The 14,214-nt window shown below is 47.1% G+C and overlaps 1 protein-coding gene and 1 long non-coding RNA gene across 5 annotated transcripts in view; one reads left to right on the top strand and one right to left on the bottom strand.

Moving 5' to 3' along the window:
- The window catches only part of PDZD8 (PDZ domain containing 8), a 61,383-nt gene extending 55,241 nt beyond the window's left edge, over positions 1–6,142 (bottom strand). The window contains exon 1 of the mRNA XM_070432183.1: positions 5,085–6,142. Coding sequence (XP_070288284.1) covers positions 5,085–5,956 — 872 coding nt within the window. The 5' untranslated portion in view covers positions 5,957–6,142. The remainder of the gene's footprint in view (positions 1–5,084) is intronic.
- Positions 6,143–6,386: 244 nt separating this feature from the next.
- LOC139021702 (uncharacterized) overlaps positions 6,387–14,214 on the top strand; it is a 74,304-nt gene continuing 66,476 nt past the window's right edge. For 3 of the 4 annotated variants that reach the window (XR_011473537.1, XR_011473534.1, XR_011473536.1), the window contains exon 1: positions 6,387–6,468. This is a non-coding gene — a long non-coding RNA (uncharacterized lncRNA). Of the gene's footprint in view, positions 6,469–6,527; positions 6,878–14,214 lie in introns of those variants that run through there. The other variant, XR_011473535.1, reaches the window with a different exon arrangement.

Here is a 14,214-nt window from a genome sequence, read left to right as displayed (position 1 = left end):
AAGTGTTTGACCAGGCATGTTCCTCCAATACAACTGACTTTATAATAATCTCCTTTGGCTATTTTCAGGAACAAACGGGCTTTTTTGGAAAGCCAACAGACCTGTATATTGCTGATTAGAAACTAACAGTCTCCTCATAATTATTCTCCCTTCAATGTGTAAATCAAATTTCTAAAGCAAAGATTTAGTTGATCAATTCATTATTTCCCATCTAAATGTTTTCAATGCCTAAATCACAATAATTCAAACCAGCTTTAAGAAAACCCAACCTGCAAGAAGTAAAACCAGCAATAAAAATTTATTGGATTATATTTAGGCACCAAGGAACCTAAGGTCACAAAATATTATACCACACATAGTAAGCAGGTGGTTTGCCTTAGCAGAGATACTGATCCCTGCTCTTCCTGTTTCTCATATATCTGAAGGTCTTAAATATATCCAAATGCCATTTTAATGAGCTTTAATTGTTTGTTTTCCCCAGAAAGACTAACCATATTGAAAGCATGAACTGTGCTATAACCATTTTTATCACCTTCACCATACCTGCCCCCAACACTAGGCATTGGTAGTCTTTAGGAAGTAGCTAATGAAAATAAATGACTTTTAAAAACAACTTCAGCCTGGCTGGTGTGGCTCAGTGGTTAAACTTTGACCTATGAACCAGGAGGTCACGGTTCGATTCCTGGTCAGGGTACATGCCCAAGTTTCGGGCTCGATCCCCAGTGAGGGGTGTGCAGAAAGTAGCTGATCACTGTTTCTCTCTCATTGATGTTTTTCTCTATCCCTCTCTCTGCCTCTCTCTAAAATTCAATAAAAATATATTTAAAAATAAATAAGTAAATAAAAATGCTCAATGCAAGTCCCTTCAAAAATATAATGTTTAAAGAGGAGTAAAAATTATAACTGATTAGCAACAGTAATGCTCTCCATTTAGTAAGAGTCTCAAGTTTATATGAAGATAGGCCAGGCAAGTACCATAGTAAGCAGGTGGGAACTATAAACTACTAGAGGCCTGGTGCACAAAAATTTGTGCACTCGGGGGGGGGGGGGGTCCCTCAGCCCGGCCTGTGCCCTCTCGCAGTCTGGTACCCCTTGGGGGATGTCCACTAAGCTGGCAGTCAGACATCCCTCTGGCAGCCTGGGAGGCCTTGGGGGATGTCCACTTGCCAGCGGGGAGCAGGCCTAAGTTGCAGTCGGACATCCTTAGCGCTGCTGAGGAGGGGGGAGAGGCTCCTACCACCGCTGTGCTGGCAGCCATCAGCCTGGCTTGTGGCTGAACAGAGCTCCCCCTGTGGGAGTGCACTGACCACCAGGGGGCAGCTCCTGCATTAAGCATCTGCTCCCTGGTGGTCAGTGTGTGTCATAGTGACCAGTCATTCCCAGTGGTTCTGCTGTCATGGTCAATTTGCATGTTGACCTTTTATTATATAGGATGTTTAAAGCTTCCTGCAGCTATTAGCTTCCATCTCTCCATCCTGTTATTGCTATGAGGAATGCAGTCCTGGTGCCACAAGATCTTCCAATTTTTCATAAGAGAAGACAGAAATTCAAATCAGGAAAAACTTCCATTTTCAAATGTTGGCAATTAAGAAACAAACAAACAAACAATAAAACACTGTACAGTGCAGGTCAAATAAAATGTATCTGCAAACTGAATTTGGCCTTCCAATATGTAACCAGTGGTAGCTACACAGCAAGAATACCCTAAGACCAGAAGCCTCAGGAAGAAGTTCAAATATCTGCATCCCAGATCTTAAACACCCTCGGACTATTATACTCACATTTCATGTTGAAGACAGATTCTCCATGTAGTCTTTCTCTCTTGAAGACTAAATTTTTGGGTTAATTTTGTAAAACGGCCACTACTTTAATTTACTATTTTAAAATACACATTTTTAGAAAAAAAATCAAAATAATTAGTATTGCAGTGGCTGAATTTAGAGTTATATTAGTAAAATTAGAATTATAATATGTAGAAAATGTATACATATTAAAACTCATTTAAAAAAATATAATGTTTTACAAACTGTGTTAATTGGGTAAAATGAAGTGTCAATCAGCTGGGTCCTTAGCACCAGTTGAGCTCCTTCGCATCTCTAGATGAGATATCAGGAACTGGCCATCCTGATGGGCCACCTTTCCCTTAACAACATGAAAATGGAAAAACAAACAGAGGGAAGCAGTGACAACAATGTTAATTGGCAAGTTATTTCTGTTACATAATATATAATAACAGTGCCAAAGGATTCTAAGACTCAGTACAATTTTCTTTACTGTTTTAGCTCTACTAAGTAGATTAGGTGGTTAAAAAGGATAAACTAGAAAGACCTTCTATTTGGAAACAAAATCTGCTGGATTAAAAAAGAAATGCTATATGGGGCAGTGCCCAAAGATGTAATCCCTTGTGAACAAGGTGGTAGAGTTTAAGATAAAGGCAGCCTGGCTTTATCAGCACTGGATTTCACCACTTGACAGCTGTGTGACTTTAAGCAAGTTATTTAACTACTCTAAGCACTATTCCCTCGTCTATAAAAAAGAATAAACACTAGATACTTTAGTTCTCATTATGAGAATTGTTATACATCTTAAATATGTTTTAATTCATTCTCTTAGCTGAAACTTGAATCCATCCACAACACCAGTTTAAAAACTTCTGGTAGAACAGCTACACAGACAAGAGATCTCAACATTCCTCAAAACAGTCCTTTTTATCCTCACACTTCTATATTTTTCTCTTACTAAACTAAAATCAATTTCCTTGTGACTTCAACCCCATCAATCAGATTGTAGTTTAAATCTTACTAAGTATAGCTAATTCAAGCTCTACAAAGGTTGAGGCTGTTTAGTATCGAAGCCCCAACACCGAGAAAAATAAGCACATAGTAGGTGTACACTAATAGTTACAGATTGAGTAATATATTCTGTGCAGTAATTACTGATTGATCTTTGAAATGCCTTCTAATACAAAGAACACAAATGTGTACATTTCTGGAGGTGATCATTTAATGTTTAAGGTTTAAAAGTTGAAATATATATAACCAAATGCATGCTGTTTTTTAAAAATCCTTCAGATAAAGTAAATGAAAGCAATTTAGCTGTATTTCAAATGGTGAGGCTATTCAATGATAGATGATAAAGTTCCTTCAAAGTAATAGACCTACTATTAATGGCGTCATAACTCCTACTCATAATTTCCTTCAGATTTAACTGAATTCTAAGTTTAAAAAAAACCCTATTCTGCAAATAACCCCCAAATAATAAGTCAAATACTGACTATTCTGCAAATAACCCTCAAATAAGTCAAATTTTTATTACCTGAGTTGCCCAGAAAATATCAGCATCAATATTATGATAGAATATCAAAATCTGCAAAAAGTTTTCTCATGACTTTCTTAGCCTCACACTACTATAAACCTCTCACTACTTAAACACTACAACTCATTTATAATTTAGTCACTTATGTTCCAGAGCTTAAAGCAGGTTCCATAAACTATGTTCAACTTCACAGAACAAGAAATCAAACACGGTGAACAACCAGTTCACCATCCTCTGCAAATCTATGGAAATATTTCCATAATATAGTAAACTTCTCCTGTTACCTGACTGTTTTAGTTTTAAGCTGTTACTCTGGGCTATTAGCCTGAAACAAGTCATAATTAGTAAGGGAAATCTGCCACATACACAAGTCAATAACCCATCCTAAACCCAAACATAAAATATTTCTGAATTATCTGGGCCACTGATGCTTGAGACTGATAGAAAATTAGTGATCTAGATTGAAATAGGCAACTTCCACTAACAGCACTAGGTAGGGCAAATACCAGATTGACATAATCTATAATAATAAAAGGGTAATATGCTAATTAGACCGGACAGCTGGAGGACCTCCTGATGTCATTCCGTATGTCCTGGATGAAGCCCCCACAGTGGGGGCCGAGGCAGAGGCAGTTAGAGGCGATGAGGCAGGTGAGTGGGTTAGGAACCAGCGGTCAGGATTGTGAGAGGGTGCAGGCCAGGCTGAGGGACCCTCTCCCCTGTCCGCCTCCCCTTGTGCACAAATTTCATGCACGGGGCCTCTAGTTTTATGATAAAGGACAAAACCCAAAAAAGTCAAACATTTTAATGAACACAAAATTAAAGGACAGAAAGTGAAATTAAACAGTCAGCCATTTTTTAGAAGAAATAGCCATGCATGACACTTTATACTCCAACAACAAGAATCCTTCCCAGACCAAAGTGTGGTCCTACAAAACTTCCTTTTCCTTTCCACTTCTCCCTATAGCATTAAAAACCAAAACAAAAACTCAAAACACCACACACACAAAAACAAACCTTGTACATTAATCAACACAGTATACTACATAAAATGAAGCCACCAGAAACAGGGGAGCTTTAAAAGTTAGAAATCACTACCTAGCACGAAAATACTACCTGCAGGGTGAGTCAGGTCCTGTGAGAGGAACTCACAGCCACAGGGGTGACACATGCGGGGCAGAGCGTGGGTCTGTGCTACAGAACCTATCCCAAAGGGCAGGTAACATTCATACAACATGAACGGAGAACGACAATACGTCTCCCAACTCGCTTTCCTGGACAAGCCACTACCCTCTGCCCTGAAAGCTGTCATTGCAAGAGGCCTGCCAGTGGCAAACATAACAGTCCGGGGCACCAGCACCTTCTTCCTGCCCGCACTTTGTGACCAGGAACAATTTCTCAACGTGGCTGAGGCGATGCTGCAAAGTGGCCTGAACGCAGCAACCACATGCATAGTTTCTCAACAGCCCCAGAGCCAACTCCTGCGGACGAGGGCGGCCTGACCTCCCTTCCACCCTCCATACGCTGCTTCCGCCCACACTGACAGCACCGTGCGCGCCAGAGGACACGCAAAGGGGTTTCTAGCCCACAGTAGTGCCCTTCCAGGAAGAGGCGTGCGCCCATGGCCTTGATCTAGGGCTCTGCCCAGGGCTGGGGAGACCCCTGGACCAGAGGGAGCTGGGGAGAAGCCCTGGCCCTTCCCGCTCCCCGCAGGCAGCCCCAGCCCGGGTCCCCGCAGCAAGGCCCCCGCCCCCGCCCCCGCCCCTCACCTGATCTTGTAACTCGGGAGCGTGTGCTTGCGCTTGATGACTTTCTTGAGCTGGTTGACGATGATGGAGGTGAGCTGGGGCATGGGCCGCCCTTCAAACTGGGAGCGCACCTCGAAGTCGATCAGCGGGTCCTCCACGAAGGAGAAGAACCAGTGGGTGAACGGCACGCGGGTGAGGACGAAGCGCAGCCTCCCCACCACCCGGGACAGCTTGACGAACAGGTAGGCGGACTTGCCGAAGACCAAGTCCACGTCGATGGCCAGGTGGAAACCCCCGTGGTACTCCACCTCCGCCTCGAAGGCCAGCTCCTCCGGGGAGGCGGCGGGCAGCGCCTCGCCCTCGGGGCCGTCGGGCTCGCCGGCGGCCGAGGGCACCACGGGCCGCAGGAGGCGGATGGTCTTGATGAAGGGCACGGTCTCGCCCAGGAACACGTCCCGCAGGCTCAGCCCCTCCAGCAGGCGCCCGGCCGTCTTGGTCTGCAGCAGCTCCTCGAACTCCACCTTGATCTTCTTGGTGACCCAGCGGCGGGCCAGCGCGGTGTCCCGCAGCTCCCGGAACAGGAACAGGATGGTGGCGTTGAGGAAGTAGCAGGTTTCCCGCGTCGGCGGGGCGGGGGTCTCCGGGGTCGGGGTCGGGGTCGCGCCGGCCTCGGGGGGCGCGCCCGAGGGCTCCTCAGCCCCGCCGCCGCCATAAAGGTATTCCCGCAGGGCCAGGCCCGGCACCGGCCTGATGTAGCGGAAGCCGTCGCGCGTGCGGGCGGCCTCGTCCGGCGGCGGCTCGGGCTGCTTGCGGTACAGCAGCAGGAACTGCGTGAGGAGCGTGAGGAAGGAGCCCAGCACGGCCGACGCCAGGATCATGAGCAGCAGCCCCATCCCGCCACCGCCTCCGCCCGGACGCCCCGGGCCACCGCTCCCGCGCCCACAGCGCGGCTTTCTTCACGCCGCCGCCCCCGCTGCCTCCATCTTGAGAACATCGGGCGGCGGGGTCGGGACGAGCTGCTCCCTGGGCCTCGTCCGGCGGCTCCTGCCGGCGCCGCGCGATGCCCGAGGCTGCAGCCGCCCGCGGCTCCTCAGACGCTCCCGAAGGCGGCTGCTTCAGCGGCGGCGGCGGCGGCCGCAGGGGGCGGGAGGGGGCGGGGCGGCGCGTCCCTTCAGCCCTCGCTCATTGGACGAACGTCACGTGACGTCAGTCGCGTGCGCGCTCCCGGCGGCGTCGCCTGGCAGCCGGCGCCCGGGCGCGCGTGCGCGGGTCCCTCTTTCCCTGCGGAGCGCCCTTCCAGCCCCGCCCCCCGCCCCAACGTTCCATTCCCCCGCGGTCCACGTGGCTGTCACTTCGGAAGCTACCGTCGAAACCGGAGAGGTTAGCCGAGGCCACCGGTTGGAGGGTAAGGAAGCCCGGCGGAGATGGCGTGGCGCGTGTTTGAGCCCGGTCACCCGGTTATCTTCTGGTGCGTCCATCCCCCGTCATTGGCCGCGGTCCCTGTGGGTTACCTCTGCTGCAGGGTGGCTCTTCCACTCGCGCCCCTGAGCTGTGGGCTGGCGGCGGCTTTCCCCGCGGGACAGTGCTACCCACAGAGGCTCAGAACTGGCCATTCGGGGACTTCCTAAGCGAGGACTGCCTGCCTCGGAAACCCCTGTCGCTGACCAACCATCCCATCGGCAGACTCTCTGCGTCCACGCGGCGGGGGGAAGGTCCTGGGAAGGAGGGACCGAGAAAAACAATGTGAGACTCACCACCCAAGTGGATATTCAAGATTTAAATGAGAAGGAACTGAAATAGCTGGGGCAGGAGAGGTGAGTGAGGTGAATTTGTCAGACGATTGGAAGATGGATCATGGCTCCCTCCCTGTCAAGCTCTTGCAGTGGTTAAGCGCCCTGCGTATTAATTACCACCTTGAGTCCATCCGCGAGGCAGTTGTTTGCCCCCAACCATTTTACAAATGCAAACACTGCCGCACAGAGGCAAAGACAGTTTGCCTGGGGTGACACAGTGGAGTCTGGTTTGTCTAATACTAAACCCCAAGCCCTTGGTCACTTCTCTGTGTCATGATACAGAGATTGCTAGAGTTGGAAGGGGGCTTATTGGTACTCTGATGCACAGGAAGGGGAAGTTGGGGTGGGGGTGGGGGGGCTAGGAAAGACTTCCGGGAATTTTGCACAGGGGAGCACCTTGACCAAAGCCATAGAAGTAGTGAAGCCAGGTTGCTCAGCAACCTTGTTATTCCTTATGCCGTCTGGCTATTTGGTTGTTACATCACAGATGCTTCTGTGGCTCCAATCACATGGACACAAAAACACTTCCCTCTAGTCCTACAAGGGTCAGATGTTACATAACCTAAGAGTCATACTGGCTGTGGCTGGCTCTGAGGAGCCAGGGCAGGTCTCTCATTGCTCTCCAAGAGTTTGAAGCCAGTGTTTGTTTAGACTCTGGGTTATTCTAGAACAAAAACAGTTTGGCCACATTCTGACCCAACTGGAGCAGGTGCAGAACTTTGGAACCAGGCCCATCTTATCTTCCTCATGCCCAGGTGTAAGACCAGATGGCTCGTTTACTGCGAAAATGTAAGACAGGTGTCTGCTGAGAAGCTAGGCTCAACCCCCACATTCCACATCCTGAGAAAGTCCAAGGCCCTACTGGGATTTCTAGGAGCTTGAGGTACCTTCTGTCCTAGTGGTCACCTATGGCTCCTGGCCTCTGCTTCGGGGCTGCTGCCTCAGTTCTCCACTGTTTCAACGCAACTCCTCGGTTTCCACCAAACACCTAGTTTATAAAACCTATGCACCAGTGTAGAAAATGTCACAGAAGCTGGAGATGGCGTGGAGCAAATGAATTATTCCTCGTGTTGCTGACATACAACAGCCTCAAGCTGTATATTGACCTGTCCTACATCTTAAAATAGTTTTCAACCACCTCCTCACCCACAAGGGGGGAGGTTGTTCATGGGAAGGGGTCCTCAGTTCCACACGCCACCAGGCTCCTCCCTCTCCTTTCCTCCTCCCACCTCTTTCCTACTCCTCAGATTGATCACCTCTGGGAATCTCAAATCTTTGAAATCCATTATAGAGGCAGTTGATTCCCCAGCAAACCTTGTCTCCTAAGGGCTGCACTCCACATCCATGAAGGAGCTCAGCACACCTTTTAGGAAAATAAAAATATTTTTCCCTTGTGTTAAAAATGGCAACATTAACTGAACACTTACAATAATAGCAGTGATATTTATAGAGAATTGACTGTGTGCCAGGCACAGTGTTAAGCATTTTATGTGGTGTATCCCCATTTAAAAATCAGAATGTCAGTGAGTGATGACTCTGTCCCACCATCCCACCGAGGCCTGGGTTAGCCAGCCCAGCCCCCGCTGGCTGACCCCATCACAGCCCACCTGGGCAGTCCATTCCATGGTTTCAAGCTGCACATGTCCTCCAGCTTTGGAGCTTTGCTGCTTTTGCCTTTCACTAGGTCATCAGCTAATCCAGGGTTTCTTAACCTCAGCACTGTTGCCATTTGGAGCTGGAAATTCCTTGTTGTAGGGGCTGGCTTGTGTGTTGCAGGAAGTGATGCTAATAGAAGCTTAATTGTTTTTCATGGTATTCCTTGGAAGAATATCAATTCAGCAGCCCTTTTTTTTCTTTAATATTAATACTGGTTCATAGAAACTCCAGAGTCTGAGAACTTTGGCCCCAGCTCTGAAAAGCCATGATTCTGCATAGGTATTTGAAGGAAGAAGGTTCTTAGCTTTCATGCTGACCTTTTGATGAGGTTTAAATGACATCACTGAAATTAAGCTGCCCCAGCAGCCTTCATGGGAAGTATCCATTTCAAGCGTAAAGGCTGCTGAATACTGGAAGATGTAAGATAAGCATTCTCACCAACTAGAGAGGCATAGATCACTTCTGCTACTAAACTCTGAATCAAGCCAACGCATGTAAATATGGAGAGTTTGGAAGTAGGATGAATGGAAACCAACTTGATAAAAATGTACTTATTTATTCCTATATAAAATGATGCAAATATAACAAAATATGGTGAAAAGCAGAGAAGTTTAGGACGATTGCCTAAAAAACGATACATTAAACCATTTTGTGAACTGTCAGAATTCGAATTCAACCGTTTTTTGAGCATCCAGCATGTGCCAGGTTCTGGGGTACTGAATGAATAGGACAGAATCCCTGTCTTTGGGGCTGCCGGTCCAGGAGGGTGCAGACACATACCTGCATAACTGATGTTAAGAGTGTATTGTGCCTGGCGACAGCGTGGTTCAGTAGCTGAGTGTCTATCTATGAACCAGAAGGTCACAGTTTGATCCCCGGTCAGGGCACATGCCTGGGTCGTGGGCTTGATCCCCAGGCTGGGTCCTGTCATGCAGGATGTAGCCAATCAATCATTCTCTCTCATCATTGATGTTTCTCTCTCTCCCTTCCTCTCTGAAGTCAATAAAATTATATATATTTTTTAAAAAGAGTGTATTGCTGCAAAATTTGCAGCTGGTGATCTCTCAGAAACCTGGGAGAGGTCTCTCTCTCTCTCTCTCTCTCTCTCTCTGTCTCCCTGCCTCTCCTTTCCTCCTTCCCTCTCATTCCTCTGGACCCAACTCCACGCAGAATCTTGTCTCTACATCTCTTTGCAAGTCTGTTCCATTTTCCTCCATAAGGCTCTTGGTTCCTACTTCCTCATAGCCTCAGCATGCAGACAGCTTTGGAAGGCACCAGCTCTACACCCAAATCTCGAGGTTCCCGTGTTTCTGGTGCCTACTGTGACCTGCTATTTCAATTTCCAGTGCTGGAGGGGAAACCCCAGATGGGCTCTACTAATCCTGTCATTTTTCCCCTCGGGTCTTGCCTCTTCTGGGCTGCTAGTGGGTGGAGCAATTTCTCCAGTGATGGGGAGATGGTTGAGAATGAGCATAGATGAGCAGTTTCTAGGTCAATAGGGGGTGAAGGGTTAATTCTGGCTGGGGAAGGTGGGAAGTTTCTTGGAGCAAATGGAATTTGAATTGGCCTCTGATAATTAGAAGGGCCTTTTAATCAGAAGGAGGCCAAAGCTCAGAAGTCGGAAATCCAACAGAGGTTAGGGAAACTGACACCAGGATGGCTGGAGGGTGGTTTGAATAGGGTCATTTGCAGGAGGAAAAGAGGTAAGAGAGTAAAGTTGGATTGAGCCAAATTATGAAGGGTTTGAATGTCAGGGCAAATTTGGCTTCTATTTTGCAGTCTTTGTAAAGTCATCAAAGGTTTTTAAGCAAGAGCATGACTTTTAACTCTTTTCCTTTGACCATCCAAGTCACACTGTTGCTAGAGTGCTCTTTCTCCAGTGCAAATCTGAACTTGGCACTTTGTGGCTAAAAATTCTTCAATGGCTCCCCACAGCTATATTAATAATAATGGCTATCATACATCAAGAGCATAGTCAATGGGAAGCAGTGTGCTCGGCATTTCAGAAGCACTTACATTCTCACAATTGCCTTTTGGGGTAAGTGGCACCATCTCCATTTTATAGATGAGGAAACAGACACATAATCAGATAAATAAGCTGATAACGGTCACTACCTTTGAAGAGATTTGAACAAGTGCTGTGTGACCCCAAAGCCTCTCACTTTAGGGCAATGTTATCTTAGGATACAGTCCAAACTCATTAACATGGCAAACCTTGCTCTTTGTGATGCTCTAGGCCAGCTGTGGGCAAACTACGGCCGGGATCCGGCCGTTTGAAATGAATAAAACTAAAAAAAAAAAAAGACCGTACCCTTTTATGTAATGATCTTTACTTTGAATTTATATTAGTTCACACAAACACTCCATCCATGCTTTTGTTCCGGCCCTCCGGTCCAGTTTAAGAACCCATTGTGGCCCTCGAGTCAAAAAGTTTGCCCACCCCTGCTCTAGGCCAGTGATGGCAAACCTTTTGAGCTCGGCGTGTCAGCATTTTGAAAAACCCTAACTTAACTCTGGTGCCGTATCACATATAGAAATTTTTTGATGTTTGCAACCATAGTAAAACAAAGATATATTTTTGATATTTAATTCATATAACAAAGAAAAATCAACCAAAAAAATGAGTTCGCGTGTCAGAGGTATCATAGGTTCGCCATCACTGCTCTAGGCTTTGCTTATACTTCAGCCTCCCCTCACCTTCTGTGAGAAATGCTCACCTGTCTGAATTCAAATAAGGGACTCAGAGACAGAAGTATGGCCAAAGTGAGACTTTTAATACATTCTCGAGAGCCAGTGACCGTCTGGTTGCACAGGCACACAGGCAGTAGTGACCACACCCTATTGATTCAGTCCCTCCTCCGGTTCCTCATTGGCTGAGTATTATGGGGTCACCTGTTTCCTCATAGTCACCTAGATCTTATTGTCTCCCATTGGGCCATTAAAAAAAAAATGGGCTGAGGCCTTTTCTAGTTGTCTCCCCCTCCCCCTGTCGCCTTGGGTGTTTTCACCAGGATACTGGCTCATGTCCAAGGTTCTTTGTTCTTATATCCTCTTCTCTCCTGTCTACATTCTGTTTGCCCTGGGGAAATTCAGTAACTGTTTCCATTAAAAGTTGACTATGCTGGAGATAGATCACAGAGGCCTATTTCCTATACCTTCAAAGTACATTTGGAATTTCACTGCTTTTTACCCACATTCACCATCCTGGTTCAAGCACCATCTTGGGCCTGGATTACTGGAGAAGTCTCTTAACTGGCCTCTCGGCCTCTGTCCCTACCACCCTGATGTCTGTTCAAACATAGAAGCCAAAGTGACCAAGTTAAAGCCCAAGTCTGATCATGCCAGTCATCTGCTCAGAAACGCCAGTGGCTCCTGTGATGGGTGAAATAATGCCCCCTCAACCTCAAAGATGTCCACATCCTAATCCCTGTGAGAATTCCCCATGACAGAGGGGAATTAATGTTGCAGACAGTTTGCTAATTAAAGGTTGCTAATCAGCTGACCTTAAAATAGGGCAATTACTCTGGAGTACCCTGTTGTGCCCAATGTAATTACAAGAGTCCTTAAAAGTGGAAGAGGGAGGCAGACGGGAAGATCGGAACGACATGATGGGAGAAAGACTCAACCCGGCGCTGCTTGCTTTGAAGATGGAAGGGGGCTAGGAGCAAGAGATGTGGGCAGCCAGAGGCTGGAGGCAGCAAAGAAATGGCCTGAGGGCCCCCAGAAAGGAACGCAGCCCTGCCAACACCTCGATTTCAGTCCAGTGAGATCTGCTGGAGGTTGGGCTTTTGAACTTCAGAACTGTAAGAATTAAATTTGTGTTGTTTAAAACTCAACTTGTATGGTAAGTGGTTATAGCAGCCAGAAGAAATGAATCTAGTTCCCACTCTCAAGCAAGGTAAAAGCCAAATGACCTGGCCCCTGTTACCTCTGGGGCCTCACCTGCCACCTTCTACCTTATTTACTCTTCAGCCTCACCGGCCTCTTGCTGCAGCCACGCAGCTCTGTAGAACGAATGCATGATTTTGAAACTTCATTTTCCAGAAGAAAGAGAGGAGCGGTGATTTGCGGATGATCCCCAACAAGGGCTTGAAGCCGGGACTCTTGCCCAGCTACCAGTAGGTTATTATTGCCATTATACTTAGCTTTCAATTCAGCTTCCTTCCCGGAAAGCCTTGTGATCAAATCTTCCCTGGCCACCTAGCAACATGTTTAAATTCCTTTCCAACGAGGGAATCTTTATGTTGACCGTAATATTCTTTGCCAGAAGAGTAGTTCATTTCTTTCTGTGTAAAATTTAATGACAGAAACCATTCTTTAAAAGACAGAGGAAGAAATTTCCAGAGCATTGGATTGTGTACTGACCAAGACAGGCAAATTCCTTAGAAGTCAAGCCCGGCTTTCCTTCAGCCAAGGAGATTTAGTGTGTGGATTTCTATTTATACCCTGGGACGGGGAGTGAGCTACACGGAAACCTGGACACATTTCTAAGTATTGTTGGCAATATCAACCTGAGTGCAAACAGCCCTCCTCTTCTGCTGACCTGGCATTTCTATTTCCAAACAGGAAGGTCTGATTCGTTAGCTTTCGGCCACTCAGTGGAGGGCTCCTGCTGGACATCTGTGCCGAGTCACTTCGGAGCTAGCTGACCAGCCTCCCTGTGTCCAGCCCATAGGTGTTGCAGGCTGTTCCAGGACTGATCTCTGATTCAGTCAGCTCTGTCATGAGAGCAGAGGTGGCTTTCCCTCACAGCTTGTGGGGACCAGCCTGGCAAATATAGCAGCCCTATCCTGTTGTTTGTATTTTTTTTATTTATTTATTTATTTATTTATTTATTTATTTATTTATTTTTTTGGTCTCCCCTTCTAGGTTGTGCTCTCAGGGTTTTCATTCCCAGGCCCTACCCCCTGGCCTTAAGGATAGGTATGTGATCCATGTCTGGCCAGTTTATAGTACCCAATCCCTTTTGACACTGATTGTTCTAGAGAGGGTGCTCGTGGGACTCAAGCAGGGCCCATCAGAATCCAAACCCGAGGAGAAGACACAGACACTGGAAGCAGATTCTCTCCTTCTGCTGGGGTGGCCAACCTTGGCAGAATGTGATTCTGGGGTTAGTTGCCCAGTAGAAAATGTTTGTGCGGGAAGCGAAGCAGAGTCAAGTTAAGGTGAAAAGTGAATGGAGAGAGGGTTCTTGAGATGGCGAGTCCCTAGGTGCAAGTGGGGTAGGCTCTGTTTTCTGTTGTTGTTCTTGCCTTCTCTGAGCCTCCCCACTGCCCTTCCCAGTGATATGAACCAGTACATTCCTTTCCCGCTGTATAGAAGGCTTAGCTTCTGCTTCTGTCACTTGCTCCCAAAGGAGTCTGACTAATACAAGGGGCTTAGGTAGGAAGAAACTGATAGGGCCCCCTGCCACAGGCAAGAAAGGACTTAGAACCCATTCCTGCAGAGATTAATGCCAGTTTCCTCAAAGGGGTCTTTGGAGGGCCTGGCTCTGCAAAGTAATGTAAGTATTTATTTGGCTCCTGAGCGTTCCTCATGAAAATCAGATCCCATTATTTCCTATCCGCTTTCCTTTTAAAACATTTTGATGGCTTCCCACGGCTGTGAAGATAAAGGGCATGATCCTTGACCTCCATGGTTTGGATCAGAGGTCTGCAGATTTTTCCTCTAAAGGGCAGAGAGTAAATATTTCAGGCTTCGTG

This window comes from Myotis yumanensis, unplaced genomic scaffold (genome assembly GCF_028538775.1).
Source record: "Myotis yumanensis isolate MYYU_CA2020_CCGP unplaced genomic scaffold, mMyoYum1.0.hap1 SCAF_13, whole genome shotgun sequence".
Classification (NCBI taxonomy): Eukaryota; Metazoa; Chordata; class Mammalia; order Chiroptera; family Vespertilionidae; genus Myotis; species Myotis yumanensis.
This window is presented reverse-complemented; position numbering and strand designations above follow the sequence as displayed.